Below are 15,945 nucleotides of genomic sequence, written 5' to 3' on the forward strand. Positions count from 1 at the left end.
ATTTGTTTAGAGGGAGAATATAGCAAAGACCATTGCTACTAATTATGTCCAAATTACTAGTTCAAGTGAATAGTCAGGAAATGTCACTCAGTGTTTCCATTGATTTCCAAACCATAAGTCAAATCTCTTTACTAAAAACACTTGGAATCTTTCAAGGTCAGTTACTTTTCCAGGAGCTACCATTGACATCTTTCCATCACCCTTTTGATGTTACCTGTTGAATAGTATACCCTCTGTCTTTTCAGTTAATATATTTTATTTAAAGGAAATGTAGATAAAAATTAGCAGAGTTGCATGAAGGTGAACTTCAGGCTAGTTACAGTTGGATTTTTAAATTATAAATAAAAAGCTGCATGACTACTTGAACTCATACATGCGCTAAGGTATAATCCTGTTAACTGGCTCTATGTAGTGTTATGTAAAGATGACTTAGTCTTTGCAGGTCTTTGATTTCTCTATTGCTGACCCTGCTTGAAAGAGTAAAAGCTAAGTAACCTTTCTTCATTGATGTGCCAATGAAAGTAGGTCTCGGTACATTGAGCTTTATACTATAAATAGAGATAGATAATGCAAAGGCTTATTTATGGTTTCTTGGACATATCCTTAATGGACTTAAGTAATAGAACTTAAAAGAAAAAATATAGTTCCTTTTTTTGGCAGGAGCATCAGATTGTTTTTTTTCAGTTACCCTGATGTCTTTCCATAAATGATCTCTTATGTGAGATACTTGAATGTTAAAAGATTTGTTGGATCAACATGTTCGGCTTTGTAGGTTAGGATTAGCAGATATTCTGCTGGTGTTTTGATTTCTCCACGTAGCATACATCCTGACTTATAGGGCTATTTTCTTAAAAGCATCTTTTCCTGCTTCATGAAAGTGAGTTTCCTTGTAGTCATTCTGAATTATGCATGCTACTTCTTGCATTGCCCTGCTACCTTACTGGAAAATGTAGCTTTGTTCTTGCCTACTAAACTTTTTTACACTTGAACTGTGAATGTTTTAGGGGTTTGAAGATGTTGAATTAGATTAAAGTACGTTTCTGTAACATATTGAAAAATAAATTATATTCTGTGCTAGCAGTTAAAATTAAGTAGATATGGTTTTGTGCTTTTGTGACAAATTTATCAATCCATGATAAAACCAAATCCAATGGAGCTAACAGAAGAGATTATCTTGACTTGATGTCCATACTTAAAGTCAATTTTAAAGAGCATTTCTCTAGGTATACAAATTCTAGATTGCAACAGAAGCTTGGTTTACTTAACACTAATACAATGGTCCAACACCATGAGACCTTTAAAACTGATAGTAATGTGGGAGAAGGCTGATAAGGCTCTCTTTGGTATTTTCTGGCTTGACAGGCAGTTTTACAGAGGACTCTTTCAACTGCGTCATGATAAAGACACAGTCAATACTGTGAATTTAAAATGCTATTTTTTAACTAATAATGTCCTTGTTGAGCTGTCTTAGATTAGTTCATAATAAATATCCGAGATAAATTGTTGGTCTGGACCTGTATGGAGGGAAGTTGAAACTGAGGGATTTTTTTTTCTTCTTGTTCACAGATTCATATGTTGAATTCCCATCAGGCCTTAATGCCGTTGTTTCTCAGACACTTAATTATATCAGGAGTAGTCTTCATGTTGCTTTTATGTCTGGAATGTCCTTCCTAAGGAAAAATTAATAAATTTCGTACAATTTAATCTACTACTTGGGAATATCTCACCCTGTCTTGCATTTCTAGGAGTATTATTTGGCACAAGTGTCAGTAAGTCATTGTTGTGGATTGTACATTTAAGTGTGCTGACAAGGTAAAATACATTGTGTTCCAATAAAGTGATTAAAAAGATCCCTCTATGCTAAGAATAAAGTGGGGTAAGTGGAATATGGAAACATTTCCATTGCTTTACTTCCAAAAACATTTTGGCTTGCTGAAAGAAGCTTCTGGTTGTCAGATGCACACTGAATGGCAATTTGTTTTTTGAGTTGTGACAAGACCAGTCAGTGATATAGGAGGAGTTGTCTCGCTAGAAAATCCATATAATTTTTAAGCTAACCAACATTCTTATTTCAGGTCCACACTGGAAGGATGTGATGTGTGAGAAATGTTATGTGTATTCCCAATGAGTCAGGGACAATTACGAGTTTAGCATAAGTTGTGACTAGGCCTTTAGTGTTTCTTATGAACAATTGTCACTTTTACTTCCTTTTTAAGTAGCTTGTCTTCACATAATATTTAAATGTCTCTTTCAAATTATTGGATAGCATATTAAAATGGCTAAGAAAAACCTTGAGTTAACTTTTATTTTTAGTTTCATGCCTAATTTGGAAATTTGGCCATCAGTAGCTTCTAAATGTAATGTTGTCATTTTTCTGTAGTGTGCAAGAATAGTAATGATGCAGGGTTCTTAATTAGCTCTAGTATAAATGTCTGGGAAAGCAGAAATTGCTTTTCTTTAAGTCTCTTAGCATTTTACTTCATGACTACTCAGCTACTCTGTGATTAATAGTTGGAGTTGAATGCATTTTTTTCTGTATTTTTTATGTCCCTTCTTATAGATTTAATGGAGTTTTATTATGCAAAACTATGAACATTTTAATATGGCTCACTTTCGTTTTGCTTGCAGACTCAGCTGTCATTAAAGAGCAAGAGATCTGAGTGAGCAAGCTGAGGTCTTCTCCTGTCAGTCAGAATCCCTGAGCTTGTTCTTCTACTGGTACTGAAATACTATTACTAGTATTTCAAAGAACAGTTTCACTTTGCTGCAAATAAAATACCAAGCTATGGCTGACCGGTCTTAGAGATGAGATATACTTGTCATATCTATATAAACGTTTTAATTATAACTGATTCTTACCACCACATAGCAACCACATAAACACTTAGGCCATTCTTCTTTTCATTTATGAAACTGAAAAGTAAGAATAGTAATTTTAATGGATTTCCTTTTTTGCCTTTAGGGAAAGTGAAGTGTAATTAAGGTGGAATTTTGGCAATTGAGTTAGTTTTATGTGTTTTAGTGGTCTTGAGATTATACCAGGAAGTGTGAGGGACCAGGCGCTGATGGCTATTTGTGTTGATGGTGAACCTGTTTCTGCAGCGGGGTTGGACTAAATGATCTCTAAAGGTCCCTTCCAACTTCTACCATTCTATATGACCAGAGACGTCATAGTTAATTCAGTGTGTGACTCATCTTACTGAAGAAATACTGAGTGAACTGAAATGGACTGTTTTTCCCTTAGTGTGCTGGAGAAGAGAATTGGGTGGACAGTCGGACTATTTACGTTGGGCATCGTGAACCACCTCCAGGCACTGAAGCATACATTCCACAGAGATTTCCAGATAACCGAATAGTCTCATCAAAGGTATTTTCCTTTTCTTATTTACAGAAATCAGCTTAAGTTATTCTTGTTTTCAGGTGTTCTTGTGCTTGTATTTCTTCTGATAGTTTCTATATGTTTCTCAAAGTATTCTCCTATATATGTTTTCAATATATTCTCATATGTATTTTCAGTATATTTCTCATGAATGACCAAGGTAAAATGAAGCTATCTCAAGTGTTTACTGTAGCATGTAGTGGAGTCTTAGAGTTGGACCTCTACTTTTCCACAAAGAAGTAAGAAGGCAAGTTTCATGTGGAACAGCCCTGAAGTAAAGAAAATATTCCAAGGAAAGACCGGCTTTTGTAATCTAAAGCAATACTTAAACTCTAAAAACAGTATGGTCATGTAACAAATGAAGTATCTCCACATTAATAGCACCATTCCCTTTTAAATGCCTATATTGACAGAACTCCATAGAAACACTATTGTTTGAACATATAGAAGTCAATAATTCTTAACTTCCTAGTATTATTATACATTTGTGTCCTTTAGAAACCTTCTGCTTGTCCTCACGCGAACTAGTAGATTTCTCTAAGTTTCAGCAGCTGTGAGCAGTTGGATTGTTGGACTGGCTTGCTTTAGTCAAAGCTTGATACTGCAGTGGCATGTAAACTGAACATTTGCAGCTTATTTTATGTCTAACACACCAAGAACACCAGGTTTTTAATGTGCTTAGGTTTTAACCCTCATGAGCACACATATTCAGCCAATTATACCTTCTCTTCTGGGAAAACTTTCTTTTTGAACAGTGACTGTTCCAATCCAGAGATTCACTTTAAGAACCTTAAGTAGCATTGTGATCTCAAGGAACTGAGTGCTTTTGCAGATCTGCACTTGCCATCCACTAATATAGCAGCAAAGCTGTAATAAAAGCCACCCTTTTCTTAAACTGTGTCTCAAGTTAAATTTTATATTTTACTACCTTCCTTCACAACTTCTTTTTGTACTTCATTCAAAGACAGTATAATAATAAAGAACGCAGTATATAAACATTTTTATTTAGAATGTTTGAGAGGTAGCACAGTAAATAATCCAGGTGCAACACAATCAAACAAGTGCAGTGGCAAATCCTGTGCTGTATATATGAATTTGGGTTGCCTTTTGGATTACCGAAGAATAAATATGTTTTATGGAAATGTTAGTCTCTTGTGACACTTTTTTTTTTTTTTTCATCTTGTATGTCTCATCTGGGATGTGTGTAAATAAAGCAATTGAAGTCATGGGTGATAGTTTTTGAAATTAAATCATCCTACTCAACTCTGCAAGATGTTTGACATCTATTTGTTATGACGTAATTAGTGAATTATGACTTAAACCTGGATTGAATTGAGGATCCCTACTAGCAATTAGTAAATGTGACTTCAACTAGTTCAGGAAAGAGGCTTCACTACGTTTTTCTTTGGATATAAAGCATGTTCAGTTAAACATTTGAGATATTAAAATCTTTAGTTGTGAACTGTATCTGTAAACGATTTTCCATAGAGGATTATTAGTTGATTTTTAAAATTTATATATAAAATGTTTATCAATTTTCCTGTTTATTGATTAGACTTCTTATGCTTAAAAATAAATTGTAAGTCATCTTTATGAAAGTAAACACAGCGGTGATATTTTAGCAGGGAACAGAGGTCATATAAATGCTTTGTAATGTGGAACAGTTCCTTAGACTGCTGAAAGCTCAGTTTTAATGGTAATTGTCTTTATATGAGAACTTTCTCTGTTATGTTGCCTGTACTGTCCCTTTCAGTTATTTCAATGGTCCATCCCAAAGAGCCTGGGCTAAGCACCATCATGACTTGACTTGCATTCATTCTGGTTCTGTAAGCTAGCTATCTCTTAACCTTTCATGCTGTCCTTGTCGCGTGCTCCATTGTAAACACACTGGAGTGGCACCTGCCACAGCTTAGGAAATGCAGATGTAAGCTTCCTGAAGAATGACCAAATGTACAAAATTAAGATGGGAATTCTCTAATTGTTAGAGTAAAATAAAGATATATGCATGCAAGCACACTGTAGAATGTTACTTCAACCATGAAGGATAGTTCCTTTGTCTTTCATCTGTAACTTTCAGCTATGCTTTTATGGGCCTTTAATGCTTATGTAAGAAAATACATGATTGTTCTTCAAGGATGAGGAACTCTGAACTTCAAAGTACAGATTTTGCCAATTTAAGACTGATTTTCTAAAAAGAGTGATTTAATACCATGAGAAAACATCATCAATTAGACTCTCTTTATGTTGCTATGCTAACAAATGTCCTGTCATAAAGCCCTGAAAAAAGACAGCAGCCTGAAATCCTTAGGAAAGTCTAAAGTTTGTATTATTTCCTTCCAAAGGTAAACTTGACCTGACTATGCTTCACCAGAAGTTTCCTGGTGTCAGCAATGTAATAATTTGATTTCAATATAGAGGAATATTTCTTCTATATTGCAGTGTCACTGTGGAGTGTGGTTAATGCTCTGTCTGTTTAGCGACGTATTCCTGACCACAAAGAGTTGTATCTATCTAAACAGAACTTGGCGAGACCAAAATGCTCTTTTTATTGTGTGAATTCAGTTATGATTTTAACAATGCATTACAAAAAGACTGCAGTGAAGTAATAAAAGGCAAAAATTTGTGTCTTTTGAATTGTACATGCAGTTTCCTTATGTTCTAGAAGAAATGACCTTTATAAGGTGGATCTTTATGTTGATCTAACTTTTAGCTACTTCAACTGCCTAGGGTGTTAGCCTTTAAAGTAGCTGTTGTGTGCCCTTGATTGACTTTATCCTATGACAGTGGTGTAGCATGGCAAAATATCATCCGGTAGAAAATCCTAGTGTTTCAATTAAGAAGAAAGAAAAATTAATTTAGTTGGCAGGGAGGTTGCTTGCTTCATTTTTTCCTTAAAAAATTACTTGCATTATGAAAGTATTTACTGATAAATAGACTTGCTATGTTAAAAGGAAAATATGAGAGACTATACAGCAGTAGCAGTTAACAGAAGACAGTGAGAACAACTTCTTTTTCTGAAGCAGGATGGCAAAAGGTTTTAATCTTTAAAGAATGATAAATTACAAAATGTTTTAATACAAAACTTTGATAAGATCCGAACTTTGTATTTTTGTGCTGGGAGTATCCCAGTCAGTATGCTAATCAGAGTATTTGTACATGAATAGTAGTATGTGGATGTACCTGACCAGATAAGAATAGCTGGAGGTCCATCTGGCACAGTATGTTGCCTGAGGAAGAAAAACTAAACATAGAATGGTACATAGAATGGTACAAGTCAGCAAATACCATTTGGTATTTGCTGACTTGTGACTTAGCCATTTGTGAGCCAAAGGTAATTATTTTGTATTCAATAAGTCTTTAATGGATTTCTTCTCTGTGAATTTCTTCAACAGTTTTGGAGCCCATGTCAATTTTCACAATACATACTTAAGGCACAGTTAAACAGTAGAAATGTTTGCCAAAAGAAGCTGTGAACCTTTATTTTTACAACTTTTACTTATTAATTTCAGTTCGTTTTCTAACTCCTGAGTCTGAGAATTATTTATCTTCTTTATTTTGTTAGTGATCTTCCACCATATTCCTTTCCAGACTGACTAACCTTAGTCTGTTCAATAATTGCTTATGTGAAAGCTAGTTCATACCTCTGCTCAGACTTGATTTGTACCTTTTCCCATGCCAGCTATAGAGTTTTTAAGATGGAGAAATGCTCAGAACATTCAATCTATAGGCAAACTGTGCATTTCCATAGTGACATAATGTTTTTACTACTTTTTTATTTGTTAATAATTTCTTGTGTTGGAATTCCTCTTCCTAAACTTGATCTGGTATCTTTATAGAATTGCTATGTTTCAGTGGTCTCATTCAGTAGAGATTTACATCTCCTGTTCTAGCTGAATCAATGATCTGAAGACTAATTGGATGTGTAAATATGTCTCTTGAACAGAGGGGAAGATGCATAGATTTATTTTTTTTTTAAGTGACAATAGGAAGTTGAAAGCCACAAAATGTTTAATTACAGCTGCTTACTGCTTTTGACAGACAATCTAAACAATGAGTCACAAAGAACCAAAGATTTCAGAGATCAGGAACAGCCTGTTGAATGAGATCAGAGACTTCCTGGTGTATCAGAGATGGCTCACAAACTTAAAAACTCCAGGAGCGTTCTGCAGGAGGGCTGTGGTTTGGGGTTTTTTTTGCATAGCACCCATAGAGAAAGCTGGGTTAGAGACTTTAAAAGTCTTTTATTATTTGTTTTTTCAGACTGTGGGTAATCAATATATAGTATTTTGCCTTGATCCTGTCTAGCTGCAAATTTTTACTGTCATAGTTTCATAAAGAGAAATTTTACAGCTGAAAACCCACTTGTTGTCTAGGTCACTAGCATAAGTGAAAGCAGTGAGGCTTCAGCTCTGAGAAGATGAAACCCAAGAGCAGCAGGATAGGACTCAAGTGAAATGCAAAATTGAATCTACAGTGGATGTAGAGTTGTTACTTGAAGAATTTGCCCTAAAATAAAGAGATTTCATTAAAATTATGAAATTCTGACTTGTACTGTAGTTTTATTTTCTGTGCTTTTTATAAAGAATCTAAGGTGAACTTAGACGGGGCAACAATACTATTATTAACAACTTTGAAATGATGTGCAGCTATATTCATGGACCATAAGTGCTCCCGGTTTTGTTTCACAAATAATATTATCTGCTGTTGTCTGCATGTTTCCTTGGGACTTCTCATCCAATACTGATGCAAACATTGATATGTATGAGAATGGCCTGAAACAATGCTGCATGTTGAGAATCCTGTAAATTGCAAGGGGAACTCTAGCTACCTTCAGTGCTAATCTGTTTAATTGTGAGTCATCTCAATCGCAGTGACTAATAGTTAAATAAAGTTAAGTAATTCTGACGTTTTTCAGTGGATGTTGTTGAAATGTTCCTTACTTCTAGCAGAAATTCATGCCCTTGTGCTATACCTCTTCTCTGCAGCCCTCGCTCTGAGTGTCATAAAAGTACAAAGACTGGACCAGGAGGTTTTGATATCTTGTTTTGTTGCCATATTTAGAAGAAATGTTAACGTTGAATCTTAAGGTAATCCTGAAATGCCTCCACCAAGATGAGCCACTTGGAATCCAGAGGAGATTTAGTTTGTCCCACACCTTTCCAAGGTGACACTTCATAACTGGAAGAATTTGTCTTCCAGTCTAGGCCTGTCTAGGATACTGACATAGATGTTTCAAGATTAGTGCAAATACAGCCCTAAGCCATGACATTTGAAAGTATAAAAAGCATCCAAATCCCACAGTGGGAACTGACGTGGTCATGTGGTTGTGAAGTTGATAAATATTTGTATAGAATGCCATGTGGGGAATCAGACAGAATGGCTAGACAGAAATGTACGTGGGAAAGGTACCAATAGAGGAAATGTTGCATGTGCCTTTTAGTGTAGACATACTGATCTGCCCTCATGAGACCGCATCTGGAATACTGTGTCGAGTTCTGGGTCCCTCAGTTCAAGAGTGCAGGGAGCTACTGGAGAGAGTTTGACACAGTGTCATCACTATGATAAAGGCAGTGGAGCATCTCCATTATGATGAAAGGCTGAGAGAGCTGGGACACTTCAGCTTGGAGAAGAGGAGAGTGAGGAGTGATCTTATTAATGTTTACAAATATGTAAAGGGTGGGTGTTGGGAGGATGGAGCCAGATTGTTCTCAGTGATGTCCAATGATAGGACATGATAAGCTGGAACACAGGGTGTTCCAAAAAAAACCATAAGGAAAAACTTCTTCACTTTGGGGTGACAGAGCACTGGCACAGGCTGCCCAGATGGGTTGTTGAGTCTTCTTCTCTGGAGACATTGAAAACCCACCTGGATGAGTTTCGATGTGACATGCTCTAGGTGGTTCTACTCCGGCAGAGGGATTGGACTAGATGATCTTTTGAGGTCCCTTCCACCCCTTGAGATTCTGTGGTTCTGTAGCACACAGCTTCTAGCTTCACCAGGTAATCCACTGTCTCACAGTTGTACTGGCTGAAGGATAATGTCAGATCTGATGCTTTAAGTGTTAAATAGTTACATTTATACAGGCACACCAAAGGAGTGGGAGCTACTAGTAACAAAGAAGAGCAAATCTCAAATGCTTCTGAATCAATTGGATTCTTATGCCAGCTGAGAGATAGCAATATCTGGGATGTGAGTGCATGAGCGTGCAGTTTTTCTACTGGGCACAATAATACAGCTTGGTTCTGTGGACAACTGCCAGCACTTAGAGAGAGGAGGAAAGATCTTGGTGAACCTCCTCAAAGTGGGATTTCCAGGGCAAAGACTCTCTTTAGCTCCCTTGTGTCCCCAGAAGAAGTTGTCTACTCTTCCCCTAACTCAGCCCAGAGTTAAGAGTGATCGTCTGTTCTCTTCAAACAGAGCCTTGAAGTTATGTGCATACATGTGCTGACATCTGTAAGAATGTATTCTTTTGGTAATTGATAGGTGCTATAAAAAGCTGTACATTAAAAATATTGGTCTCACTATAGACATTTTCAAGTTTTGTCTATGTGTTTCAGTCTTTTAAAAACATTGAAGAACTTGAAGTGATTGCAAGATTACTGTTCAATTTTTATTTATTCTTCCCTGAGTGTATTATCCTCAGGGTAGTGCTTTGCAGAAGAGATGAATATCAGCTTATCAAATCTCTACAAACCAGGGCTGAAGCAATGTTTTTTGTTAGACTAGTTTTAAGCAGAAAAAACCAGTCAAAAAGAAAAGGAGTGAAATCAGAGCAGATTAGAAGAGAGGGAGTGACTACTTAAGACAAGTAAGCTCTAACTTAAACCAAGGGGTTGACAGACCTCAATAATGCAACATGAAGTGCTTTTTTCTTACAGCTTCAGCTTTTGATGTTAAGTGATTACTTAAGCTCTCTTTTTACTTAAGGAAATATGTGCCTCTTAAGTAAGAAGGAGAAGCCTGAAATGTGAGGCAAAATTCTGGCCTACAGATACCTAATGAAAAGTTCAAAATGCAGTGTTTAAAAAACTAAACCATTGTTAATATGACCCTATTTAGTATTTTTTGATTTATGGGACTGGTTCTAACAAGGAGGTGTTGGAACTAGAAGCAACATGGCAGTAGCAAGGAGGATACAAGAAGTGGTGAGATGGAGCAGGGGCATCATCAGGAATACTGCTGAGGTATGCATAGGTAGCATTGATCTGGTCATAGTTGTCTGATGTTTTCAATAACTGGAAAGATTTTTATTTTGTTCCTGGCTAATTAGGGTACAGAAACTGCCTTAAATGCAGTTGTAAGGCAAATCTTGTCCTGAGTGGCAGGACATATTCTTGCTTCTGGGAGTGATTATGGTGGTTAAACATTAATCGTCTGTTTGTAGATAACTACTATGAGCTACTGATGGCTGGGGCAGCAGGACATCTGTCTAGACATCTTACTGATCTGTCTTTCTTGCCTACACTCCTTCAAAAATTGTTAATTCTCCCTTTAAGAAGGAGCAGAATAAAGATGTTCTTGGTGTGTCTGAAGCCCGTTGTAATAAAGTGCTAAAAATCTGTCAGGCTGGTTGAAAATTAAGTTGTAACAAGTTCTCTGTGTTAAAGAAGCATTCATTTTAAGTAATACCTCTCAGACCATAAGTAATCTACTCCTAGCTTATTCACATTTATTCAGGTAAGGGAGTTGCTGAGCAAAGGTGCAATGAAAGACCACTGCTTGACAAGGAAAGTAGTGAACTGAAGTTGGGCCATGAGGAGGATCAGGTACTAAGGGTAAAGATGACCATTCAACCTTTTTATAGATTTTTATCTTAACTAATTTACTTGACTTCCTCAATCAAATGTTTGAAACATCTAGTATGACAACAATATGCTGTTGCCACACAGACAAATTAACCCTCCAGGAGATTTAAGCAGGAAGTTATTGCTTAAGGGATTCCATTTTTCTTTTATGAATGGTAATTTGGAGAGATTGTATAAATCACCAGAATTTAACAGTCAGCAAAACCATTTAACATGGAAGAAACACTTGTGCTATCAAAAAAGCTAAAAAGAAAAATGTAGACACAAGATTTTCACTGAATCCTGTATTCATTTTTCTTTCTGAGCAGGCAAATTCATAAGAAGTAAATGCAGAAGATTAGAAGAAAGATAATTTGCCTCATACATTTAATTATTAAAATATAAAATTACTATTGTAGAACAGAGTCTGTATTGTCACAGCAGCCGCTTTGAGTGATCAGGACTGTTGTGCAAGGAAAAATAAGCAAGTCTAACCAGTTCTCATTTGAAATTCCAAGATAAGTAGCAGGGTAGTGGGCAGTGCAAGTAGCATTCCAGTCTGATGAAAAGTATTCTGATTGCAAGATGAGAGCACTTGACTTACCAGCTGTTTCATGTATGCCTGCCTGAGTTTTGTCTTGCTCAGAGGTGATTTAATATTGATGTAACTACTAAGCAGGATAAGTGTTTACTTAAGGCATATTTAGAATAGGCAGTGATTTTTGGCATATGATAAAAAAAGAGTATTTCATTCCTATGTCTTACATATGTCCAGGCTTTAACCCCAAACAAATAAGGGGTTTGTGTGCAACTAAGGCAAGCTTCTAGAGGATCCTTTTCATCTGCAGATGTAACAGAGGTATTTTCCTTCTAGGGCTCTGGCTGTCTTTGCTTTCAAAGCCAAATTCAGAAGATATGTAACACGTGGCATAATTTGCATATCAGCAAGTATCAGTGCAATCAGCCAAAAAAAGGCAAGACACCCTTGTACCAGACAAATTAAGAGAAGCTTCTTAGCCCATCTCCTTTGAAACGAAAGTTACATTGAACTTGGCATTTTATTGTGTGTCCAATGATAATTTGGATAATGAGATAATACAGTGTTAGTTTTCTCAAGGTATTTTTTTCCCTCACCTTTTCATACAGTTTTAGCTGTCATTTTTTTAATACATTCCAATAAGCAATCCTTTTTTGAGCCACAGTAAGCTATCTAAAAAGAGTATGGTTTTACCTGTTGCACGGCAGGGGGAGGGGCTGGTTAACATAAGGTCATTTGTCACTTTTATACAGATTTTTTCCTGTTGAAATTTTTACATTTCTGAAGTTACTTTTATATACTGTTTCTTATATAATTTTATTAAACTTTAAGTAATTTATAAGATTGACAGAGAAATATACAGATCTTTACTCTTGTTCACTGCTATAGTTTAAGGGTTATGTTTTTGTCAAAGCCAAGGAACTGAAGAGGAACTGACAATTTTTGTTTAGTCTGAGTGCCACCACAAAATGGAAGTGAATGAGAAGTGCTGTTTGATGTGACTAAGATGTTTTTAGAATTCGTCGATGCCTTTAAATAAACTGCTCTGTAACGATCTCTGAATGAATGTTGTTGCTAGTCAAAAATTACTTCAGTCCCTAGTAGCAAGATTATCACACTGTATTGATACAATTCCAAAGACACGTGATTGTCAAGTTAAGATTCCCTTTCAGTAAATTATTAAACAAAGTAACAAAAATACTGCTGCTTCTTGTTTAATTGAATTTTCACCTCTCAATTATGAATTTGTTTGGGTTTTTTGAACATAGAACACAAAGGGTATTTCTCCCACAAACGCTCATAATCCATGCATTTGTTTTCAGTACACGTTTTGGAACTTTGTACCGAAAAATTTGTTTGAGCAATTCAGAAGAATAGCTAACTTCTATTTCCTCATCATTTTCCTTGTTCAGGTAAGCTATTGCCACTTTTCAATAGATTTCTGGACTCTTCCTAAAAACCAAATAGTTGAAAAAGTTCTAAAAATGCACTGATTTTGATGACTGAAGAGGTAAAGGGTTGACTTTGACAGCCTTTTAGACTAATGATATGACAAAAGGAGTTTTATTTCATTTCCAAATTGGAAATGTGCATCTAACCTAAAGAGGAATTTACGTCGTCACTGATTTGATGGCAAGGCTTATCTTGATCAAATTGAAAAGAATGTGATTTTTGTTTTTATTTTGCATTGAAGAAACATATAGATGAGTAAGCCTATTATTATAAGTTACTTTTATGACAATTTTTGGTTAGTTTCACTTAATATTATGTTGTTTCTAACGGAATGATGACTTGGCAGAAGTTTTCCAACAGCACTGTCATCAAATCCTGTAGAGAAACTGCAATATAGATGCTTATACAATGCTTATTTAGAGTGGTACATAAATATTTAGTTTTGTAATTGTTAGATAACTAGTTTGCTGCTTTCTAGGTGTCTTCATTCTTAGTCTTTCACAATCACTGAAAGATATTAAACAACAGAAATCTAATTTAAATGCCAAGAGACTTGGGGAGGAACAAAAAAAGTGTGGGCTGTATAATTAGATGGTGAGGTGTATTGTTAACTGGTTGAAGGAAAGAAGGCAGAAAGTTGTAATTGATGGCGCAAGGTCTAGTTGGAGGCCTATGTCTATTGGAGTCCACCAGGGATTGGTGCTGGGACCAGTACTGTTGCGTACATTCATTAATGACCTTGATGAAGGAACAGAAGGCAATGTCAGGAAGTTCGCTGATGATACTAAACTGGGGGGAGTGGCTGACACACCAGAAGGCTGTGCTGCTATCCAATGAGACCTGGACAGACTGGAGAGCTGGGCAGGAGAAATCTAATGAAATTCAACAAAGGCAAGTGTAGAGTCTTGCATCTGGGAAAGAATAACCACAGGTACCAGTACAGGTTGAGGAATGAACTTTTAGAGAGTAGGATAGGGGAAATGCACCTGGGAATCCCACTGGACAGCAGATGATCATGAGCCAGCAATGGGCCCTTGTGGCCAAGAAGACAAATGGCATCCTGGGATGGAGTATATCCTAGAGTGCTGAGGGAACTTGCAGGGATGCTTGCCAAGCCACTGTCCATCATTTATCAGCAGTCCTGGCAGACTGGGGAGGTCTCATTTGATTGGAATTCAGACAATGTAACACCCATATATAAGAAGGGATGGAAGGATGATCCGGGAAATTACAGGCCTGTCAGTTTGACTTAAGTGTCCCAGAAGCTGATGGAGCAGGTCTTCCTATGTTCTATTATGCAGCACATGCAGGACAACCAGGTGATCACACCCAGACAGCATTGGTTTATGGAGGGCAGGTCCTGTTAAACAAACCTGATCTCCTTCTGTGACAGGGTGACCTGCTTGTAGGATGGAGGAAAGGCTGTGGGTGTTGTCTGCCTTGACTTTAGCAAGGCATTTGACACCATTTCCCACAGCATTCTCCTGGGGAAACTGGCTGTTCTTGGCTTGGATGGGCATACACTTTCCTGGGTGAAAAACTGGTTAGATGATTGGGTCCAATGAGTTGTGGTCAATGGAGCTAAATCCAGTTGGCAGCCAGTCATGAGTGGTGTTCCCCAGGGCTCAGTACTGGGGACACTCCTGTTTAATATCTTAATGATCTAGATAAGGGGATAGAGTGCACCTTTAGTAACTTTGCAGATGACAGCGGAAGTGTTGATCTGCTTGAGGGTAGGGAAGGTTTACAGAGAGACCTAAATAGACTGGATGGCTGGGCCAAGGCCAGTTCCATGAGTTTCAATAAAGCCAAGTGCCGGGTCCTGCACTTGGGCTAGAACAACCCCCAGCAGTGCTACAGGCTTGGGGAGGAGTGGCTGGAAAGCTGCCAGGCAGAGAGGGACCTGAGAGTTGGTTGACATCAGCTGAACATGAGCTGTCAGTGTGGCCAAGAAGGCCAATGGCCTCCTGGCCTGTATCAGAAACAGTGTTGTTAGCAGGAGGAGGGAGCCACGCCTCGAATACTCTGTCCAGTTTGGACCTCTCTCTACAAGGACATGGAGATGCTGGAGAGGATCCAGAGGCGGGCTACCAGGGTTGTAAAGGATTTGGAGCATGTCTCCTATGAGGAATGACTGAGGGATCTGGGGCTGTTTAGGCTGGAGAAGAGAAGGGGAGACTTTATGGCTCTCTGTAACTACCTCAAAGGAGGTTATAGTGAGGTGGGGGCCATCTTTTCCCCTTAGTAACAAGCAACAGAACAAGAGGAAATGGCCTCAAGTTGCACCAGGGGAGGTTCAGGCTGGATATTAGGAGGAATTTCTTTACTGAAAGAGTTGTCAGGCATTGGAACGGGCTGCCCAGGGAGGTGGAGGAGTCACCATCCCTGGAAGTGTTTAGGAGATGGGTGGATGTTGCACTTAAGGAAATGGTCTAGCGGTTGATAGGGCTAGCCCTAAGGCTGCACTTGGTGATCTTAAAGGTCTCTTCCAGCTGAAACAATTCTATGATTCTACATGAAAAGCTGTAGTACTTTTTACACCAAATTATGTAGAAAGAAAAACTATATGGCTTCCCAGGACAGTTAAGATTTTCTTAACGTTTGAACTCCCTCTCAGGATTCTACTTGTTTGTAATTATAGAAGTCACAGTTGAGTATTTCAGGGTTTACCTCTTGCATGTATAAGAACAGCTCTTTTTTATAACACATGAAAACAATGACATGCTAGTTTCTAATGCTGTTCAGTAATTTTGCCTCCAAAGCCTGATACTTAGTTAAATTCTTGCAAGCA

General features: G+C 37.4%; 1 protein-coding gene across 5 annotated transcripts in view; it reads left to right on the top strand.

The window, feature by feature from the left end:
• ATP11A (ATPase phospholipid transporting 11A) overlaps window positions 1-15,945 on the top strand; it is a 124,471-nt gene that overhangs the window by 55,504 nt on the left and 53,022 nt on the right. For all 5 annotated transcript variants that reach the window (XM_061996859.1, XM_061996868.1, XM_061996875.1 and 2 more), the window contains exons 2-3: window positions 3,245-3,367; window positions 13,025-13,114. In XM_061996859.1, the coding sequence (XP_061852843.1) occupies window positions 3,245-3,367; window positions 13,025-13,114 (213 nt within the window). The remainder of the gene's footprint in view (window positions 1-3,244; window positions 3,368-13,024; window positions 13,115-15,945) is intronic.

The sequence above is a fragment of the Colius striatus genome, chromosome 1, assembly GCF_028858725.1.
Source record: "Colius striatus isolate bColStr4 chromosome 1, bColStr4.1.hap1, whole genome shotgun sequence".
NCBI classification, from domain to species: Eukaryota; Metazoa; Chordata; class Aves; order Coliiformes; family Coliidae; genus Colius; species Colius striatus.